Source organism: Marmota flaviventris, chromosome 14, assembly GCF_047511675.1.
Source record: "Marmota flaviventris isolate mMarFla1 chromosome 14, mMarFla1.hap1, whole genome shotgun sequence".
Classification (NCBI taxonomy): Eukaryota; Metazoa; Chordata; class Mammalia; order Rodentia; family Sciuridae; genus Marmota; species Marmota flaviventris.
The window spans coordinates 60117996-60139060 of record NC_092511.1 but is presented as its reverse complement, the minus strand read 5'-3'; the positions used below and the strand labels follow the sequence as shown (position 1 = coordinate 60139060).

Genomic DNA, 21065 nt, shown 5'->3' with positions numbered 1-21065 from the left:
TGTGTGTGTGTGTGTGTGTGTGTGTGTGTGTGTGTGTGTATCTGGGGAAGTATTTGTTTTAGAAATTGGTTTCATGATAGTGAGTCTAAAACCTGTAGGATAGGCTAGTGAGCTACAAGCCCATGGAAGAGTTAATTTTATAGCTTAAGTCCAAGGGCAATCTGCTGGTGGACTTCCTTCTTCCTAAGGGGAGGTCAGCTTTTTATTTTTTTTAAACTAAGGTCTTCAACTGTGCTTGGAGGGCCACTCATATTATGAAGGGTAATCTTCTTTATTCCTAGTCTCCTGATTTAACATACATCTTGTCCAAAAAAAAAAAAAAACCTTTACAGAAACATCTAGAAAAAAATGTTGGAACTGGGTACCATGGCATAGCCAAGTTGACAAATAAAATTAACCATCACAAAAGACAAGGTTATGTTAAATTTAGAGGATTCTTTCCCTATATAGTGTTTTCTTCTGGTTTTATTCCAGAGGAAACTCTATAGTGACTTTTTGACTCTTATTCCCAAAATAGAAGTAAGCATTCCAACCCTCTGTGCCTTGGGACACCCTCCAGTGTGAGGAGAGTGCCTGAAACAATAGGATAAACAGAGTACATCTTCTTGGAATGTTAAAAAGAATGCAGTTAAAATATAATTATTACTGAAATAAGATTGGAGATACTGGATAAAAATCCTAAATGCTCAAGAAATTTGAAGCTAAAGCATGAGCTATCAGAAATGTTGAGTTTCTTCAAATTATCTCCCAGACTCCCTTTTTTTCCAAGAGGATGCACTCACATATAAATATGTAGGTAGAAAACTATGAGAAGTTTTGATCAATTTGAAATGAAAGCAGTAGTATTTCCCAAATAACCTTTGTTTTAGTTAGCTTTTCCATTGCTGCAACTAAAAGAACTGACCAGAACAATTGCAGAGGAGGGAAAGTTTATTTAAGGGTCTCATAGTTTGAGAGGTCTCAATCCATTGACAGCAGGCTCCATTCCTAAGGGCTCCAGGTGAGGCTGAACATCATGGTGGAAGAGTGTGGTAGAGGGAAGCAGCTCACAAGGTGATCAGAAAGCAAAGAGAGACTCCATTCTTCAGATGCAAAATATCTACCCCATAACTACGCCCCCAACGAACCACTCTTCCAGCCACACTCTACCTGCCTCCAGTCACCACACAGTTAATCCCATCAGAGCAATTCACTAGTTAGGTTAAGGCTATGACCTAATCATTTATTTTTTTATTAAGGTTTGTTCCAAACCTTCTTGAATTGTCTCACATGTGATTTTTTTGGGGGATGCCACATCTAAACCATAACAACCTTTCAGTAAAGATCTAAAATTACAGAGGGAAAAAAAAAACCCACCAACTGGTGGAATTGTTCTAATTAGGAGATGTTAATTTTCTAGTTTTGATTTATACATATAATGTGTATAACTACATATGGCATAATATATGTGTGTATGTATATATACACATACATACATATATAGACATGGAGAGTTAGATATATTTTTTCAAAAGCTATAAATAAAAATTTTGTTCCCTTCCTTGGTCTCATTCCTTACCTAAGGTACCATAGTTTTGTGTGTCCTAGTCCATGTTTAAATATCTGTAAATCATATATTATTTTGAGCTCAAAAACATTTACATAGAGGATTCATGATATTTATTTTAAAAAGTTTTTTTTTTTTTGTAGTTGTAGATGGAGAATGCCTTTATCTTATTTGTTTATTTTTATGTGGTGCTAGGGATAGAGCCCAGTTCCTCATACATGCTAGACAAGTGCTCTGCCCCTGAGCTATAGCCCTAGCCCCCTCAGTACTTGTTTTTTGAGATCCATTCTTTCACTCAACAAAAATGAATTGAATACATAGCTATTATTCTTGTTGTTGGGAATAGATGTAGTTGTGAACAAAACAGACAAAAATATCTCCCCTTATAGGGCTTAGATACCAATAGAGAGCTTATGTTCTTTATGTATATAGTTCTAGAATGTTTATTTTATTTACTCTATGATTATCTATATTTTATATAGATATATATTAATAATATATGTATTATTACTCTATGATTGTCTATATATGAATATTTCATATTTCTCTTCCCAATTTCAGTGGTTGTCTTAAGTATTGCTCACCAATATTTTTAGCTCAATTGGCACCAGATAGGATTACTTTTTTTTCTGGCTTCTTTGTATAGGTTGGGCCATGTTTTCGGTTCTGGCTGATAAAATGTGAGCATAAATGATCATTTTGGGTTTAGCATTAATTTCCAGTGCATGGCCCTCCAGAGTTCTCTTATTTTTCCTTGGTCAGAGCAAATGCCAGCTTTAAAAGATGGTAGTTGAGTCTTTGAGTACCTTCACTGAGCTTTCCTGGAAGCCTATTATGAATGTATAATGTGAGTAAGTTTTAAACTGTTGTTTTAAATCACTGAGATCTTGGGGGTTGTTACTGTAAGATAAGTATCCTTACTGATACTGAGGGACATTTGGTATGTTTCCAACTGTTTGCTGTGTCAGACAATGATGCAATAAATATCCTTGCTCATATCTCTAAGGACTCACATTCAAAATTTCTTGAAAGTGGTGCTCTTCAAGTTTTGTTTTGGGGATTTGCTAAATGTAGATCTGATTGAATAGGTCTGGGGTTGTTGTTGAGATTTTGCATTTTTTACCAAGCTGCCAGGTGATGCCAGTTTATCTGGCATAGCATTTAAACCCAAAAGGTGATCAGCTGGATCAAAGAAGGATGTGTGGTCTTCAGTCTTATTAGATATTGTCTCCAATGTGATTTACCCATTTACACACTACCATGAGCATTTTATGAGAGGTTCTGTTACTTCACTTGTTGGTAGTGTCTCCACTTTTTATTTTTGCCATTCTAATGATTGTGAAATTTTTAGGTCACTTATGATTTTTCATTTCTTTGATTTTATTGCTACTGAGAGTAGATTTTAGACATTGAAGAGCCTTTCTTTTATATGCTTTGCACATTTTTCTAGGTGGTTGGTTTTTTTTTCTTCTTTGTTCATAATCTCATATACTTTAGATGTCTTTTTCTGTTATTTGCTACAATGTATGGCTTATTTATTAACTTTGTATATTTAATATTTTCTGTTGTATGGCAATTTTACATTTTGATATAGTCAAAAATTTATTTTGTGAATATTAAATAAAATTTATTTTAAAGTATTTCCAAGTTCAATATAAATGTCTTTTTCCCACACCAACTGAAAGAGGCTAACATGATATAGTCATATTACTTTAGTCTGATTTTCTACAAATAGATATATTCTTCTATGCAACCACAATGGACAGAAAATGTAAATTAACATTGATATATTACTAACATCTAATTCTTACATCTAATTACCTAATTCAAGTTTTGCCAGTTGCCTCAATCATTATTCTTTATAGCCAAAGAATTCAGTTCAAATCACATGCTTTATTTAGTTGTCATGTCTCTTTAGTCTTCTTGAGTCTGTAATTGTCTTCAGTTTTCCCTTGATTTTTGTGATCTTTTAAGGATTATGGGCCTGTTATTTTATAGGGCATTTTTGCTTTTTAAAAAAGGTGTTATGTCTCAATCTTTGTTTTTTAACTGTACCATTTAGATCTTTAATATGAGTGCAATCATCAGTGTATGAGTTTAAATCTATCTTCTAATTTTTTTTTTGGTACTGCAGATTTAACTCAGGGGTGCTTTACCACTGAGCTACATCCCCAATCCCCACTATTTTTAAAATTTTGAGACAGGGTTCTCACTAAGTTCCTGAGGCTGGTCTTGTACTTGGCGATCCTCCTGTCTTAGCCTCCCAAGCTGCTGGGATTACAGGTGTGTGCCACTGTGCCCAGCTTCTAATTTATTTTCAATTTGTCCTATCTGTTCTTTGTTATTTCTCAGTATTCTTGCCTTCTTCTAAATCAATTGACTGTATTTTAGGATTCCATTTTGTCTACACTAATGCCTTGTTATCTGTATCTCTTTATCTTTTTAACAATTGCTTCTAACTTTACAATACTTAACTTTTGATGGATCTTTAAATAATGTCGTGTCGAGTCATGTACAATGCAAGATTCTTATAACAATATATTTCCATTTAAAGGGAGATGCCATTCTCATTTGCTGAATACATGCTGTGTGCATGTATTGAATTGTCACTCTATACTCCACAAATATGTACACTTATTATCTGTCAATTAAAATTTAAAAAGCTTCCATTTTACCCTCCCTTCCCTTGTGTTATTATTGTTATAGATCTTCTTTCTTTCTTTTTTTTTAAATTTATTTTTTAGGTGTAGATGGACACAACACAATGCCTTTATTTTTTTTATGTGGTGCTGAGGATCGAATTGGGTCCTGCCTGTGCGAGGCGAGCGTTCTACCGCTGAGCCACAATCCCAGCCTGTAGATCTTATTTCAAAATATGATATAGTGCCTAAAATACATTTTCATTTTTGCTGTAAGTCATCGTTTACCTTTTAAAGAAACTGAAAAATAAGAGAATATTCTTTCATATTTACCCACATATTTAACTACAAATGTGGCCCTTTTTATTTCTTTATGTTGAAGAAATATGTTATGTTCTTTATTTTCATCTGGTGTTATTTATCCCTTCTACTTGGACAGTGACCTTTAACATTTCTTGTTGGATCAGTCTGCTGGTTATGAATTCTCTCAGCATACAGTTTTTCTGAAAAAGTTTTTATTTTACCATCTTTTTTTAAAACAAAATGGACATTTTATTTGGATTGAATAAACTATACAAAATTGATTTTCTCACCAAAAATAACAGCAATATTTTCTGTATTATTTCTAAATAAACCACAAAACATTTATTTTGTAGGTTTTCCAGGTTTTTGCTTATAAATCAAGACAAGGCAGTAGATATAGTCAGAAAAAGAAAAAAGAAGAAAACAGACAAGTTAATTTCCCGTAAAGATGGCCTCTGATTCTGTCTTGACTATGAAACGGAAGTTTCATCATCATTTTTAAAATTGAGTTATTTTATTGTTTTAAAGTGTATATTTCAGTGTTTTTAGAACATTCACAAAGTTGTGCCACCACTACCACTACCTGATTTTACAAAATTTTAATAACCCCCACCCAAAGAAAACTTGTCCTCATTTCTCTTTCCCCTGAATCCAGGCAACCACAAATCTACTTTCTATCTCTGGAGATTTGCCTGTTCTGAATATCTTATATAATTGGAATCATACAATATGTGGCCTTTTGTATACGATTTCTTCCTCTTAGCACAGTGTTTTCAAGATTCAGTCATGTACTCAAAAAACTTAACACTACAAAAGCCCAAACAACCCAATCAATAAATGGGCTAAGAAAATTAACAGACAATTTTCAGAAGAAGATGTACAATTGATCAACACATATATGAAAAAATGTTCAACATCTCTAGCAATTAGAGAAATGTAAATCAAAACTACACTAAGATTTCATCTCACTCCAGTCAGAATGGCAGTTGTCAAGAAGACAAGAAACAATAAGTGTTGGCGAGGATGTGGGGGAAAAAGGTATACTCATACATTGGTAGTGGGACTGCAAATTGGTACAACCACTCTGGAAAGCAGTATGGAGATTCCTCAGAAAACTTGGAATGGAACCACCATTTGACCCAATATCCCACTCTTCAGTTTATACTCAAAGAACTTAAAAATAACATACGACAGTGATGCAACACAATTTTTATAGTTTATAGCAATGTTTATAGCAGCACAATTCACAATAGCCAAACTGTGTAACCAGCCTAGGTGCCCTTCAATAGATGAATGGATAAAGAAACTGTGGTATATATACACAATGGAATATTACTCAACAATAAAAGAGAATAAAATTATGGCATTTGCAGGTAAGTGGATGGAATTGGAGAATATCATTCTAAAGTGAAGTAAGCCAATCCCCCAAAACCAAAGGCTGAATGTTTTCTCTGATAGGTGGAAGCTAATCCACAATGGGGTGGGGGAGCATGAGATGAGTGGAGGAACTGTGGATTGGGCAAAGGGGAGGGATGGGAGGAAAGGGGGCATGAGGATAGGAAAGATGATAGAATGAGGCAGACATTGTTAACCTAGGTACATGTATAATTGCATGAATGGTGTGACCCTAGTTCATGTACAACCAGAGAATTGAAAAATTGTGTTCCATTTGTGTACAATGAATCAAAGAGCTCCATTTGTGTACAATGAATCAGCTGTTATGTATAACTGATTAGAACAAATAAATAAAAAGATTCAGCCATATATGGCATGGATCACTACTTTATGCCTTTTTATGACTGAACATTCTTTCATTGTATGGATATACTACATTTTGTTTATTGCACATTTGGGTTATTTCTACTTTTTAGCTGTTATGAATACTGCTATTGAATATGTAAGTTTTTAAGTGGGCATATGCTTTCAGTTCTCTTGATATACTCTACCTGTGAATGGAAGTGTAGACCTTCCAGACTGTCTTGCAAAGCAGCTGCATCTTTTTATCTTCTTAACAGCAGCATACAAGGGTTCTAATTTCTGCATATCCCAGTCAATACTTACTGTTTTCTATCTTCTTGATCACCTTTTTTGAAAAAAAGTTTTGATGGGTATGCAATTCTAGCTTTAAACCTTCATTAGTTGATAAGAAATCATTTCATTGTCTTCTGGCTTGTGTAGTTTCTGAAAAGAGGTATATGACAATTTAACTTTTGTTTCTCTGTATGTAATATGTCTTTTCCTCCAGTTGTTTTAAAGCTTTTGATGTTGTTTTTAGCAATTCAATTTTGTTGCACTTTTGTATAAATATGTGTTAATGTGCTTAGATATATGTATTTTTTCCTGCTTGTGGTTTGTTTAGCTTTTGGGATTTGTATGTTTATAGTTTTCATAAAATCTGGAAAATGTCTAGATGTTACTTTTCTTCTCTCTCTCTTTCTCTCTCTCATCAGAAATTGAACTCAGGGGTGCTTTCCCACTGAACCACATTCCCAGCTCTTTTCATTTTTTATATTGACACAGGGTCTTCCTAAGTTGCTTAGGGCCTTGCCAAGTTGCTGAGGTTGGCTTTGAACTTGCAATCCTCCTGCCTCAGTCTCCTGAATCACTGGGATTACAGGTGTGTGCCACCATGCCCAGCTCAGATGTTATTTTTCAAAACATTTTTTTGGTCCTTTTCCCATTGTCATTCTGGAACTTCAGTTATATCTATGTTGGACAGATTGATATAATCACAAAAGTGACTTAAAGACCCCCCACCCCATCTGCCTACTACCTATTTACAGTAAATGTTATTGCTATATTTATATGTACCAATCATGTTTAGAAGTTGTATTTTTTAAAAAAATATTTTATGGGCTGGGGATGTGGCTCAAGCAGTAGCGCGCTCACCTGGCATGCGTGCGGTCCGGGTTCGATCCTCAGCACCACATACAAACAAAGATGTTGTGTCCGCTGAAAACTAAAAAATAAATATTAAAAAAAATTCTCTCTCTCTTAAAAAATATTTTATTCTTGTCATCATTTTTGTGTCTTTCTTTAAATATACAGTTCTAATAGCTGTTTTCATATGCTTCTTTCCAAGTTCTGCCACTTCTAGCTTTTTTGAATCTCCTTATGGAGACTGATTTGGTTATTAAAGTTATAGGTGAGTTGTTATGTCTAGTAATTTTTGAGTGACTAATGAACATCATGATATTATATTGATGAGTGGCTGGATTTTGGGAAACTTTTTTCTCCTTAGTGTTGGATTTTATTTTTCAAACAGTTATGTGTGTAGATTACTTTGATCCCTCAGCCCCCACCTTTATGCTCACTTTCATTCCAAAGTGAGTTAGTTTTACTAAATAAGACATCATTCCTCTATAATCTACTCTGAATACTGAGCAGTCCCTCAGAACTCTTCATTTGGCTCTTCAGAGTTAAGATGTTTCCCTGTTTGTCTGAACTTCTTGAAGTCTTCAGCTTTTACTCCCTGTCAGTATTTCCGTTTCTCTTCCCTCTGTTATTCCCCTTTCCTTCTTTTTATCTGTCCATGTGGTATTTCACTTTTCCTACAGCTGGCAAAGATTCAAGGAACCCCTTTATAGTTTTTTTTTTTTTCCCCAAATTTCTTCCTTTAAACTGCTCTCACCTTCCTGAGAGACAACAAATCTGCTGGGCTGGGCTGTGTTTGGTTTTCTCTGACTGTATTCATGATTTCGAAATCACCTTTAGGTAGACAGCTCAGAGATTATTAAATTCGCATTGTAGGTGCTAGGGAGTATAGCTCAGTGGTAGAGTACTTGCCTACCATGTGGGAGGCCTTGGGTTCCAGCCCTAGCACTATCCCCCTGCAAATAAACAACAAAAGCAACAAAAACAAACAAACACAAAAAACAAACAACAATAACTCTCTAAAACTCACCGTGATCCCCCCCTTTTTTGGATATCATAATTCTGTGTTGCCTGAAGCCAAATGACTGAAAACAGTTGTTTTGCATGTTTTAGCCTGTACTTTACTTGTTTATAAACTGGGAGGTCATGTCTGTTTCTTGTTATGCCTTTATGGCTGGAAGCCTAATTTTGTTTTGTTTTAAAACTATAAATACTATTTGTACTACTGGGTTTTGTGCTCCCAAAAGAAAGATATCTGACTGCCTATCTTTAGCATATAGAAAGGATGAAGTTTTTGTGAATGATACTCTTTGATTAGGAAAGGAATTAATATTTTCCTAAGTTAAAAGCTTTTATTTCATAGTTTAATCATACTCTAGATTAAAAAAGAATTATTATAGTTGTGACTTGCTTCCATCAACATTCCTCTAGTTAAGATAGCATTCAAGGGCTGGGGATATGACTCAAGCGGTAGTGCGTTCGCCTGGCATGTGTGGGGCACTGAGTTTTATCCTCAGCACCACATAAAAATAAAATAAAGATGTTGTGTCCACCAAAAAACTAAAAAATAAATATTAAAAAATTCTCTCTCTGTCTCTTTAAAAAAAAAAGATGGTATTCAACTTTGTCTAGGTTATTTGTACCTTATTTATCTGCTTATAGTATTATTTAGACATTTCCTTCTGCCTTCTTGCTTTTTATTTTCTGCTTTATATTTCCTTTAGTTTATTTATGCTGATATCTCTATTAGGGGCTCTGCAAGAGGGTAAAAGAGATTAAACACACATGCAAATGAAACTTAGAAATTTGGCTTTGGATTCAGTTTTAATGTTTGGAAGTTGTCAAAAGTAAAGTCAGAATCTAGCATGGGATGTCCATGACCACTGGAATAGAATTTTTTTTTCTTTTGGTGGCTGTTATACAGGTGTTTATTAGCTATCATTGTTTATCTGCCATTGATATTGAAATATAGTAGAAATTTGAATGATCTAATTGATCTGTTATTGTTGGAATCTGGGTATGCTGGGGAAGAGACAATGGGGGAAGTAAGGTAACATTCTTTGTTGTAAGGAATCACTGAGTTTTATACTAATTAGCCTTGAAAAATGTGGAGCTATTTGACAGACCAGATGTTTTCAGCATGAGCCATGTGTCTCATCAGTGAATGTGCCTTGTGTCTGCAGGCAACATTGTTAGATTTTTCTCATTCTATAAACAGTGTTCCAAAATATAACTAAACCCCAAAGTGTGTTTATCTTTTTGGCTTAATTTCTATCCATTCTAAAGTTTCTCTCTAGAGGAACTGCATTTTATTACACATAGCTCTTCATACCTAATTGTAGTATAAACACCATTCTGTTTACATTAAACCATGTGACTTGTACTGTTTTCTTTGAGTCTGTAAAATTTTAATAAAATCAACTATTTGAGATTTAATCATAATTGTGCTTTTATTTCTAAATTTAGGAGGAATAAACCTTTCTTCTGTCCATTTATTTGAACTAAGATTTTGATTCTTGGAACACATGAGAGAAGACATAAAAGAAATTAAACAAACCGTCTCTAGTCTTTAGTGTTTATGGTATTGAGTGCTTTGGAGCAAGAAAAGCCTAAGTATCAGTTGCAAAAATCATTCTTTAAATCCAGAGTTGAGCTATATATCTTTTTAATTTATAGTTTTTCCTTTACTTACGTACATCATGGGAAATGTGGAAATTAGGAAATTAAAAGCCTGAAGAAGCAAATTATCACTCATAATATTTTTGTGCAAAGAAAAAATCATGGTTAATATTTTTGCATGTATTTTTCTACTCATTTCTCTATTATTTATATGTGTTTTTGTAATTAATGATATATTGATAAATGATATATGTACACATAGTTTTTAAAATGTCATGATTATTCTTATAAGATCATTTTTTAAAAATTGTTACCCTTCTTAGAGGTACTGTAATTCAAAGTTGATGGAGTGGATGGAGTAGGCTCCCATTCCATCTCCCTGCTCCAAAAATTTCATTTGATACATTGTCCATAGATAGAGAACATATCAGTTATGACACCGATAAAAACAAATATTATACTTGATCTTAGCCCAAAGGCTGATAAGTACTAAATTTATTTTTTGAAATAATTTTCATTTAACAGTATTACAGACTTTTTACTATTTCTTTAATACATGGACATGTTATGTTTGAAATAGTTGTTTTTGCCAACATTCTTCATTGAAAACTTGTTCACCCAAAGGCTGTGCATTTTCATTTATTACAATACTGATAATAATAGACATTATCTTTTAGGGAATCTTTGGCAGTTTGAATGATAAAATTCTGTTTCTGATTTGCATTTTTTAATCTTCTGTTCAACTTTTGTTTTTATATGTTGATTTCTCCATTTTTTATGTGAATTCTCTTTGTTTATTTCTATTCAATTATTTATTTTTGTGGTACTGGGGATCAACAAGACCTTGTGCTTGATAAGCATATGATCTGCCACTAAGCTACATCCTCAGCCCCAATTGTAGTCTTAAAAAAAAAGCAACAACCAAAGGTTATTAATCTTTTATATATGCATTGCAAATAATCTTTACCAGTTTATTTCCCCTTTAAAGTTCTTATGTTCATGTAAGCCCAGTGGCTCAGGAGCCTGAGGCAGGAGGATCACAAGTTCAAAGCCAACCTCAATAAAGGCAAGGTACTAAGCAACTCAGTGAGACCCTGCCTCTAAATAAAATACAAAATAGGGCTAAGGATGTGGCTCAGTAGTTGAGTGCCCCTCAGTTCATCCTCAGTAGTCATCCCTGCCCAAATTCCTGTGTTCTTTTTATGCATGACTAACTTTGTTTTCATTAGTTTTTTCAATCTTAGCTTTATTTATCCTCCCATGCTTATGAAAGCTTTATGGCCAATAAGATAAATACTATATCTTTTATTAATATTAAATGTTTCTCTGGGTTGTCAGCAATATTTGTGGTCTTAAAATCTTTTGTATCTCATATTAACATAGCTATTCCATTTTTTTAGTATATAATTTTCCATCTTTTACTTTCAGTTCATTTGTGTCTTAGAATCTAAATTATATTTCTTTCAGAGAGAAATCAGTTGGATTATGCTTAAAAAAAATTCCATCTGGCAGTGTTGGCTTTTTTTTTTGTGAGTTACTTTCTTAGGAGTTACTCTATGGATTATGATATGCATCTTAATTTACCATAGTTTACTTTATGCCATTACAAATTTGATAGACATAGTTATAGTTCTGTTTCATCCTAACTCCTTTCTTCACTCATCTTTTTATTATGGTTCACATATAACATCCGTATATTTTATAAGCCAAACAATACAGTGTTGTATTACTTTAAAATACCTTATCTTCTGAAGAAATTAAGAGAAAAATGTGTGTATATGTGTATGCATATAATATACATATTGTATACATATATAATACCATAGTAACATATATATGTATGTGTATTTATATAAATTTCTGTCACTGAGGATTGAACCCAGGGCCCTTTACAACTGAGCTACATCCTCAGCGCTTTCTGTTTTTTAATAGATCACACTAAGTTGTTTAGGGCCTTGATAAATTGCTGAGACTGGCTTTGAACTTTCAATCCTCCTGCCTCAGCCTTCTGAGTTCCAGGGATTAAGGTAGGCTGGAAATATGTATATTTAATATTTTATAATCAGTATGCGTTTATTATTTCCTATGCTCTTCATTGTTGTCTGAATTCAAGTAACTCTTGTCACTTCTTTTTGAGCTTTCTTTAAAAGTATTTCTTGTAAGGCAAGTTGGCTAGCAAGGCATTATCTGTCTGTTATTTGAAAATGTATTTCATTTCACTTTTATTTTTAAAGGATATCATCAGCTAATGATTGGTCAGAGGCTGGACTCAAACTTAAGCTGGTTTCCACTCTTTGCCAATAGATTTGTATGTGGATTATGGAGTGAGTTAAAAATTTAGGTATAGGAAGGGGATATGGGGGGAAGTACACTGGCAAATGAAATCTACCAAATTTTACTGTATCCATGTATGAATATACCACAATGAATCCCATATAATTTATATAATGTACTAATTGAAGTAATAATCATAATAATAGAAGGGAGATGAGTAGAGTAGAGCAAGTGGATTAGGGGGAGGGAGGTGAAGGGGAGGGAAATGAAAGTGATCACATATGTTATGTGCATGTATGAATATGGCATAATGAATCCCATAATTATGTATAATAATAATGTAGCAATAAAAATGTTTAAAAAATTCAGGTAGGTTCCAAGTGTGCTTGAGTTTTTACTTTCTGATAGGCCTATGTATGTACCTATAGCCTCCTAGTCCGCCAGGCACATGTGAGGTGCTTAGGCCCTTTTAGATGTCCCATGTATGTCTGCACAGTCAGACAGCTAGAGCTGTGCAGAGAGCCTCTCTCTATATGTTCTTTCTATGACCTTCCTTTTGAATTTTTTTCTTCAGTCTGCCCTTTGCCCCAACCCAGACTGCAACTTTAGACAAGTAGAGCTGGAGACTTTCCTTATTCATATTTTAATTTTAATTTTTTTATTGAGTTTACTACTTCAAATATGGGGTTTTCACCCTCCGCTCCAAATCATGTCCTTCCCTAATGTCAAGTTTTCATGACTAGCTATGACTAATGACCAGTAGAAGGGTAATTGGTGGTTTTTGGTAGGGGTAGGTGAGTGATGGAAGTAGCCCCAGGCAAGATTACTACAAGAGCCCCATTGTTGAGCAGTTCTCATGAATAAACATTTCTGGATTTGTTGTTCTCATTTGTTCAATTTCCAGAACTCTGAAATGGTTGTTTTTGGGAGTTTTGTCCAGTGTATATTTGTTTTTTCTTGGGTAGAAAATTTGCCAGTTTCTTTACTCTGCTGTAGTAGAAGTGTAGCTTTCAGTACTTCGTTTTATAGGATGATTTTTTTGGTCACTGAGATGATCTTTTAAAAATTATTTTAATCTTTATGTAATTAATTCCTTATTAGATATTTTAAGTTTTACACATTTTTTGATAAAATCTTTTTGATTATATTTTTCTAGTCTTTGAAAGCATATGTTATTTTTTAATGAGATTTTTTTCATTGATGTTTTAGTTAAAACTGTATTTATCTAATGTACAGTGAAAACTAATTTAACCTAAAAATTTTTACTGAGGAATATGTCTGTGACCCTAAAGAAGACTAAAAGTCCAGCTAAAGGTGATAAATTCCTTTTGTAGGCATTATCCTGCACTGAAAACTCTGGAACATCTAGAACATACCTATCTGCCTCAAGTAAGCCACTATCGATTCTGCAAGGTGATGGTGGATAACATTCCCAAGCTTCGAGAAGAAATAAAGGATGTTTCTATGTCTGATCTCAAAGACTTTCTGGAGAGCATCCGCAAACATTCAGACAAAATTGGAGAGACTGCCATGAAGCAAGTAGGTCTTGGGTTTGTGATAGGTTGGCCAATGACTTTGCAAGTATTCAGTTAAACATGGGTTTCTCTTTGCCAAATGTCCTGTTTCTTATCATTTTAAGGAAGTCCTTTGTCTTTGGGAATACATGATTAAAAACGTTTCTTATTGTCTTAACAGAGCAATGAATTATTGACTATTATATGGTTTTGCTCTGTGGGTAGTCAGTAAATACTGATTGGTTATGATGATTTATATTGGAGAATTGAGGAAAATTAATTAAAAAGTACTTCCCTTGGTTTTGGCTATGATTTGATGCTCATAGTATTTTAAAGTTCTTTTTATAGTTAATTATCTAAATTACGTTGCATGTGCCTTTGGCAGGATTATCTACTATGTAAGCAATATGACATATTTTATATGGGTATTTCTGATATTAAAAGGTATCATTTTTCTATTGAGAAATGCTGTGAATCATGATCACAGAAAGGAATTTATTTATAGCTGACAAATTAATAAATGTGTTAGAAATATTTAGATTTTTTTAAAAAAATCTTTGTCTCTTAAGTCATGAAAGCTGCAAAGAACATCTGGATTTCTTTTGTCATTATGAATAAAAGAGTAGTAATGACTTGCAGTAGTACTTACTTTTTAAAATTTAAGTCACATTGATTTTATTAAAACTTCTCAGTATACCTGATGATGTAGCCTACAACAATAAATAGAAGATTTAGTTGTTTATGGAAAGTGTTTTTTGGTTTTATAACAACAGTGTTTTTGAATAGGTCATTTGTAGTTCTTATCATTCTGTGGAGAATGAGGGAACAGATTATATTTGGATCAAGAGATTTGCCGATTACCCTTTACTAAGGCACTGCAGATATTTTCTTTTTAAAAATTTTGTTAGCATTGCACTTTACAGTTTAAAACTAGTTAATGACAAGCCTGATAGAAATAATTATATGATTTTTTTATAATGATAAAGAAACAAAAAGTAATCATTGAAAATATAACTTTGCATTGCTGGGTATAGGAAGACAGGTATCTGGTACAAATCTTTAACAACTATGGTTTACTGATTTTTGCCAAACTTTGAAAATAGGTGAGTGTGGAAGTTGTCTTTTTAAAGGATGTTTTTCCTAGGCCTCTGGGTAAGAAATTAACTTTACTTCCCTTTTGATGAAAGAATCTATTAAGAACACTATTTCTTTGTTTAATATGAGGTTAGCTGGTCTCATTCCTTAATATTCCTTAATATTCTGAAGAAATGAATGCTCAGGGGAAGTTGAGAGAGTTGCTGAAGTTCAAACAAATCACTTGTAAAATTGGATCCTCTAGCAGAATTCATGTCAGGTTGAAATGAATATATCTACTGTGGTACTCAATCTGTGTAAATGATTGGCTGTTTGCCTCATTTTTGTCATACAAAGAAATGCTGGAGAAATCTTTTATAAATTCAGACTTTTATTAGGTCTTTATTCCCCCTATAAAAATTTTCATCTCAGGAATAGCTCTTATTGTATGAATTATTATCCTAATATGATATATACATACAGATGTATATGTGTGTGCATGTATATGTACACACATTTCTTGAATAAAGATATCTTTTGTATTTTTCAATCTTCTGTAGTACCTAGAAAGTAAAGATATGATATGAGAGGAATTACCATATACTTCATACTTAGTGAATGTTTAATATATATTTTAATTCATGGATATTGGAAAAGAAGGAAAGGAAGTGGTCTATTTCTCACCTATATAAAGCCCCAAATGGTGTTTCTGACTTGTGATTTTTTTTTTCCCCCCACAATGGTGATTTAGGAATTTAGACTCTTTCCATTGTGTGGCTCTGCTGTCTTTAGTATACTAGTCTTTGAAGATTGCAACCATAAGGGAAAGACCAAAGAGTATCGCATGTGGGAGGATTTTTAAGGGGACAGGCATGAATTTCACACATTATTACTTCTGCCCGCATTGCATTGGCTAAAACTCAGTTAACATGGCCATACCTACCTACAGTGAAGATTGGGAAATGTAATCTCACTTTGTCCCTAAGATGAGGAGGACAGAGTTTGGTGAATAGAGGCCAGTCTCTTCACCTTCTGCCCTATGTATAACTGTAGAACACACCCACCCCTTCCTTAAGGGAGAGAATCCAGTGGCCCACTTAGTCACAACATTCATCTCAAAAGTCTAGTATCTTCCATCTCACTAAGATTGGCAGCCATTATGAAGTCAAACAACAACAAGTGCTGGCGAGGATGTGGGGAAAAGGGTACACCTGTACATTGCTGGTGGGACTGCAAATTGGTGCGGCCAATTTGGAAAGCAATATGGAGATTTCTTGGAAAGCTGGGAATGGAACCACCATTTGACCCAGCTATTCCCCTTCTCGGTCTATTCTCTAAAGACCTAAAAAGAGCATACTACAGGGACACTGCTACATCGATGTTCATAGCAGCACAATTCACAATAGCAAGACTGTGGAACCAACCTAGATGCCCTTCAATAGATGAATGGATAAAAAAAATGTGGCATTTATACACAATGGAGTATTACTCTGCATTAAAAAATGACAAAATCATAGAATTTGCAGGGAAATGGATGGCATTAGAGCAGATTATGCTAAGTGAAGCTAGCCAGTCCCTAAAAAACAAATGCCAAATGTCTTCTTTGATATAAGGAGAGTAACTAAGAACAGAGTAGGGACGAAGAGCATGAGAAGAAGATTAACATTAAACAGGGATGAGAAGTGAGAGGAAAAGGGAGAGAGAAGGGAAATTGCATGGAAATGGAAGGAGACCCTCAGGGTTATACAAAATTACATACAAGAGGAAGTGAGGGGTAAGGGAAAAAAAAACAAGGGGGAGAAATGAATTACAGTAGAGGGGGTAGAGAGAGAAGAGGGGAGGGGAGGGGAGGGGAGGGGGGATAGCAGAGGATAGGAAAGGCAGCAGAATACAAGAGACACTAGTATGGCAATATGTAAATCAGTGGATGTGTAACCGATGTGATTCTGCAATCTGTATACAGGCTAAAAATGGGAGTTCATAACCCACTTGAATCAAAGTGTGAAATATGATATATCAAGAACTATGTAATGTTTTGAACAACCAACAATAAAAATTAAAAAAAAAAGTCTAGTATCTTTCAGGGATGCTCACCTCCTCCCCCACCATTAGGTCCATATGTGGCTCTTCATGGGCTGATGACCAGTTAACTAAAATTATAAATCATCTGCACCTGTGTCTCCTCTTGTCCCCAATACACAATGAAAAAGCTAGAATAAAAATAACTACAAACAAAACTTCCATTTAGGAAAGGAAAGAATAGGAGGCAAACTGTTCCCTGCTCCTTAGCAAATCATGTGGTCCTCTTGGGTAGGCATTAGGAAGTCCCTCAGCATTGTTGTAGGGGAACTTCTTTGCTTAGACCTTGATTGTCTAGAAGGAACTCTTTTTTCCATTGTTTTGCTATGCTTCTAGTTGTGCACTAGTTTTTTTCCCCCTGCATATACTCCTGAAGTGAATTCTGGGGAATATACATTCATTAGAAGGCATATTTCTTTCTCTCTTTATATCTATATCTACAATTACATCTATATTTGTCGTACTCTCCCTGCTTTCTGCTCCTGCAAGTTTAGGGATCTGAGGGTTGTTTTAAGGCTCTGAACAGTCAAAGGTTAATTTAGTCCAGATTTGTGTGTTTTGGGCATTATACTTCCCTTGAAACTTGGTAGGCTTCTGATCTGTTTCTTTCCAGTGGGTTCTGTGTGAACATCGTACCCAATGTTGTTTCCTAAATAAAGTTTTCAAGAATGGTTTTATTTTTCTTTTTCCCTGTTTAGAGAATTAGTGAAGGTGGGGAAGCATAGGGCTTGCCTCATGCCTAATTTTGGTTTAATGGTCTTACTTTGAGGCTATACGAAATAGTGGATGGGAAGACCATATTTGAATCTGATCTCTGCATCAGAATTGAGTCACTTTGTTCAGCTAGAAGTCTTCCTGGAGTTTTATTGTTCAATCCTTATTCTTTTCACTTACTGTTTAGAATTTATATGTGTTGAGCTTTCTAAATCTCTGAGGCCCAAGTTTCTGGATGTCTTCTATTTCCTATAATTTCAGTCTGCAAATTAATGAAGACTTTTATAGCTTATCTCTTTTATGTAATACCTTATTAAAGCAGAACGTAAATGCCAATTGGACACTGTAAATCTTTTTATTCACTCATAGTGCTACAGGACCAGTTGGCATTTGGTATGCTTTTCTACTTACTATAGGTTCTAGTTTTACCAGATGTTTTCTCACAGTATTATAGGGCTGTCCAGCCTTTTGTCTTGTTAAGTGTATTCTTGATTCCTACTGCCTGATTACTAAGCCCAAATAAATTTCCCCTTTTTTATGTTTTATTTTGGTTGCTGTTGTGTTGGTAATATTATGCTTCTAACACCAGTTTCTGAATTTGTTAAATAATGCTAATTGCTATAATAGTTAAACTCCAAAATCTCATAATATATATATATATATATATATATATATATATATATATATATATATATATTTTTTTTTTTTTTTTTTTTTTTCCTCATGTAAAGGCCAAAATGGATGTTCCTGGTGGGGTAGCTCTCCTCTCAAGTGATTATCAAGGGAGTCAAGACTCTTTTAAGTTATGGTTCTACAACTTCAACCTATAGCTTCCAAGAATACAACAGAAGAAATAGAGTAAAGAATATAATAAGATTTTTTAATATACTGTTATGGTTTGGATGTGAGTCGCCCTTAAATGCAGGAATATTCAGAGGTAAAATGATTAGATTATGAGAGCTGTAACCTAATCGGTACATACTAGTTTGAATGTGGCAGTTGTAGGCAGATGGGGTGTGGCTGGAGGAGTTGGGTCACTGGGGGCGTGTCCTGGAAATGTGCCTCTTCCCTGTGGCACCTTCCCCCTTTCCCTTTCTCTGCTTCCGGACTCCACTACCAGCTGAGCAACTTTCTTCTGCTGGGCCCTTTTCCCGTGGTGTACTGCCACAACTTGGGCCCAGAGCAATGGAGTCAGCCATTTATAGACTGAGACCTTTGAAACTGTGAGCTCCAAATAAATTTCCCCTTCTTTAAGTTGTTCTTGTTAGGTATTTTGGTCACAGAGACATAAAAGCTAACTAAAACATGGGCAAACATCAATTCTTCCAACATTACATTGTCTAGAGCTCAAACCCTACATGGGAGGTTTACAAATATACTCTAGCTGTGTGACCAGGAGGAGGACGAAATAGGTTTGGTGAACAGCTAGCTAGCCTCTGCCATAACTTGCTGTTGAATGGACTAGAAATATAAGTATCTTCCTTGTCTTTTTTTTCTTTCTTCACAGTTGTCATCCTTTTAACCACCTCCCTGATGTGTTTGCTTTCTAATTACTAATCCATTTTTTAGTGTTGTCAATGTTGCTATTTAGAACTTTTAGTTCAATAATCATGGTTTTGACTTTAAAGAAATTTGTTCTTATTTTTATATTTTCTTAACTGTAACTTCCCTTTTGAAAACATTACTAAGTAACATTCTTTAGAATTATTGAGAAAACACATTTGAAGGTCTTAATGTTGATGGTCGGTTTGGACTTTTCCAGAAATTATGTAGATGACTTTTTCTTGGTGAACATCCCTCTTTTCCTTCTTCTACTCATTATCTCCCGAGTTGCTGGGTGATCCATGAGTGAACTTTGTCTTTAGTGCAGTGAACTATTAGAGCCAGGTTTGTAGATTGGCTTCTCTTGTGATATACCAGCCAAAATAAATCAGCAGAAGGGCGCCACTCTAATTAAGTTCTACTGAACAAGTTAGGCTGCAAACATTTGAGATTATAATCTTAAACTGTTTGTTGTCCAATTTCACCAAAAGATAAAATGCAAATAATGCTATATGAAGATCATCTGAAAGATATATCATTTATCCATTTCTCTATTTGAGGTTTTACATTGGCTCTGATGGAACTTTATCACTAGGAAACTCCTTGCTTTGATTGCAAGTGGCAGGCAGAATTCCGAGATGACTTCCAAGATCCCTTCCCCCTGGTGTGTATATCCTCTAAAATCTCCTCCCCTTGAGTTGGGCAGGCTTGATATAATCTGAGAGCTTCCTTAAAAGAGGGTCAGGGGCCAGGCACAGTGGTGTACTTCTGTAATCCCAGGGCCTTCTGAGGTTGAGGCAGGAAGATCATAAGTTCAAAGCCAGCCTCAGCAACAGTGAGGTGCTAAGCAACTCTGTGAGACCCTGTCTCTAAATAAAAAATATGAAAAAAGGGTTGGAGATGTGGCTCAGTGGTTGAGTGCCTCTGAGCTCAATGCCAGGTACCTGTCTCCCCGCAAAAAAGGAGGGTCAGGAGATCAGAGAGAGAAAGTTAGACAGATTCAAAGCTGCAGCAGATGCTCTGTTGTTGGTCTTGAAGAAACAGGATGCCATGTTTTGTAGAGGGCCATGTGGCAAGAAAATATAGGCAGCCATGAGTTGTTAAGAATGATCTTTGGCTGAAGCCAGCAAGAAAATGGCAACCTCAGTGTTAAAACTATAAGGAACTGAATTCTGCAACAGCCAGAATAAGCTTAGAAGAGTACCCTAAGCTCTAGATGAGATTAAGCCCCTGACTAACACCATGATTTCAGCCTGGTGAGATTTTGAGCAGAGGATCCAGTAAAATTATGCTGAATTTCTGAATTACGAAAACTCTGAGATAATAATTATGTAGTTTTAAGCTGCTAAATTCATTGTAGCAAAAGGAAACTAATGCATCTAGTATTTTGCCCTCAAATAGCATTACTTTTTACTAAATTGTACATTTATTTTTTATTTGGACCAAGGCAACAATGTTATGGACTGGTTTAAAAGGTCCAGGTAGAAGTCTGTTTTTCTTCCACTGTATCTGGGAAGCTGTAGACAAATCAGAAAATGTGCAAGTGTGAAAATTAGGATAGAAGTTTACTCATTTAGCAGAATCTGAGGAGGAGTTTAAAAATTATTCATTTTACTGCTTATCATTATGTTGAATTTTAAGTTAAGAAGTTATGTTTTTATTTTCAAAACCTTTTTCATGTTTCCATGTTGCATTTTTTTGTTGTTTCTGTTTCTAACATGGATGTTAGACTGAAAGTGTGAGGTTCTGCTATGGGAAATAGAGCCAACTTTAAAGCAGGTAGAAAAAAAGCCTCCATTTTATCCTTCTCCATTTTCCGTGTTCATCTTCTTCCAGTATGTTTCTAAAATATTGTGTTATCTTATTTTGGAGTTATAACTTTAGCTG

General features: G+C 34.6%; 1 protein-coding gene and 1 non-coding gene across 4 annotated transcripts in view; one reads left to right on the top strand and one right to left on the bottom strand.

The window, feature by feature from the left end:
- The window catches only part of Exoc6b (exocyst complex component 6B), a 625817-nt gene that overhangs the window by 110813 nt on the left and 493939 nt on the right, over nt 1-21065 (top strand). For all 3 annotated transcript variants that reach the window (XM_071601708.1, XM_027934392.3, XM_027934391.2), the window contains one exon: nt 13590-13794. In XM_071601708.1, the coding sequence (XP_071457809.1) occupies nt 13590-13794 (205 nt within the window). The remainder of the gene's footprint in view (nt 1-13589; nt 13795-21065) is intronic.
- Nucleotides 10286-10472, bottom strand: LOC114092078 (U2 spliceosomal RNA). The gene has a single exon (XR_003582616.2). It is a non-coding gene; the product is annotated as a U2 spliceosomal RNA (small nuclear RNA).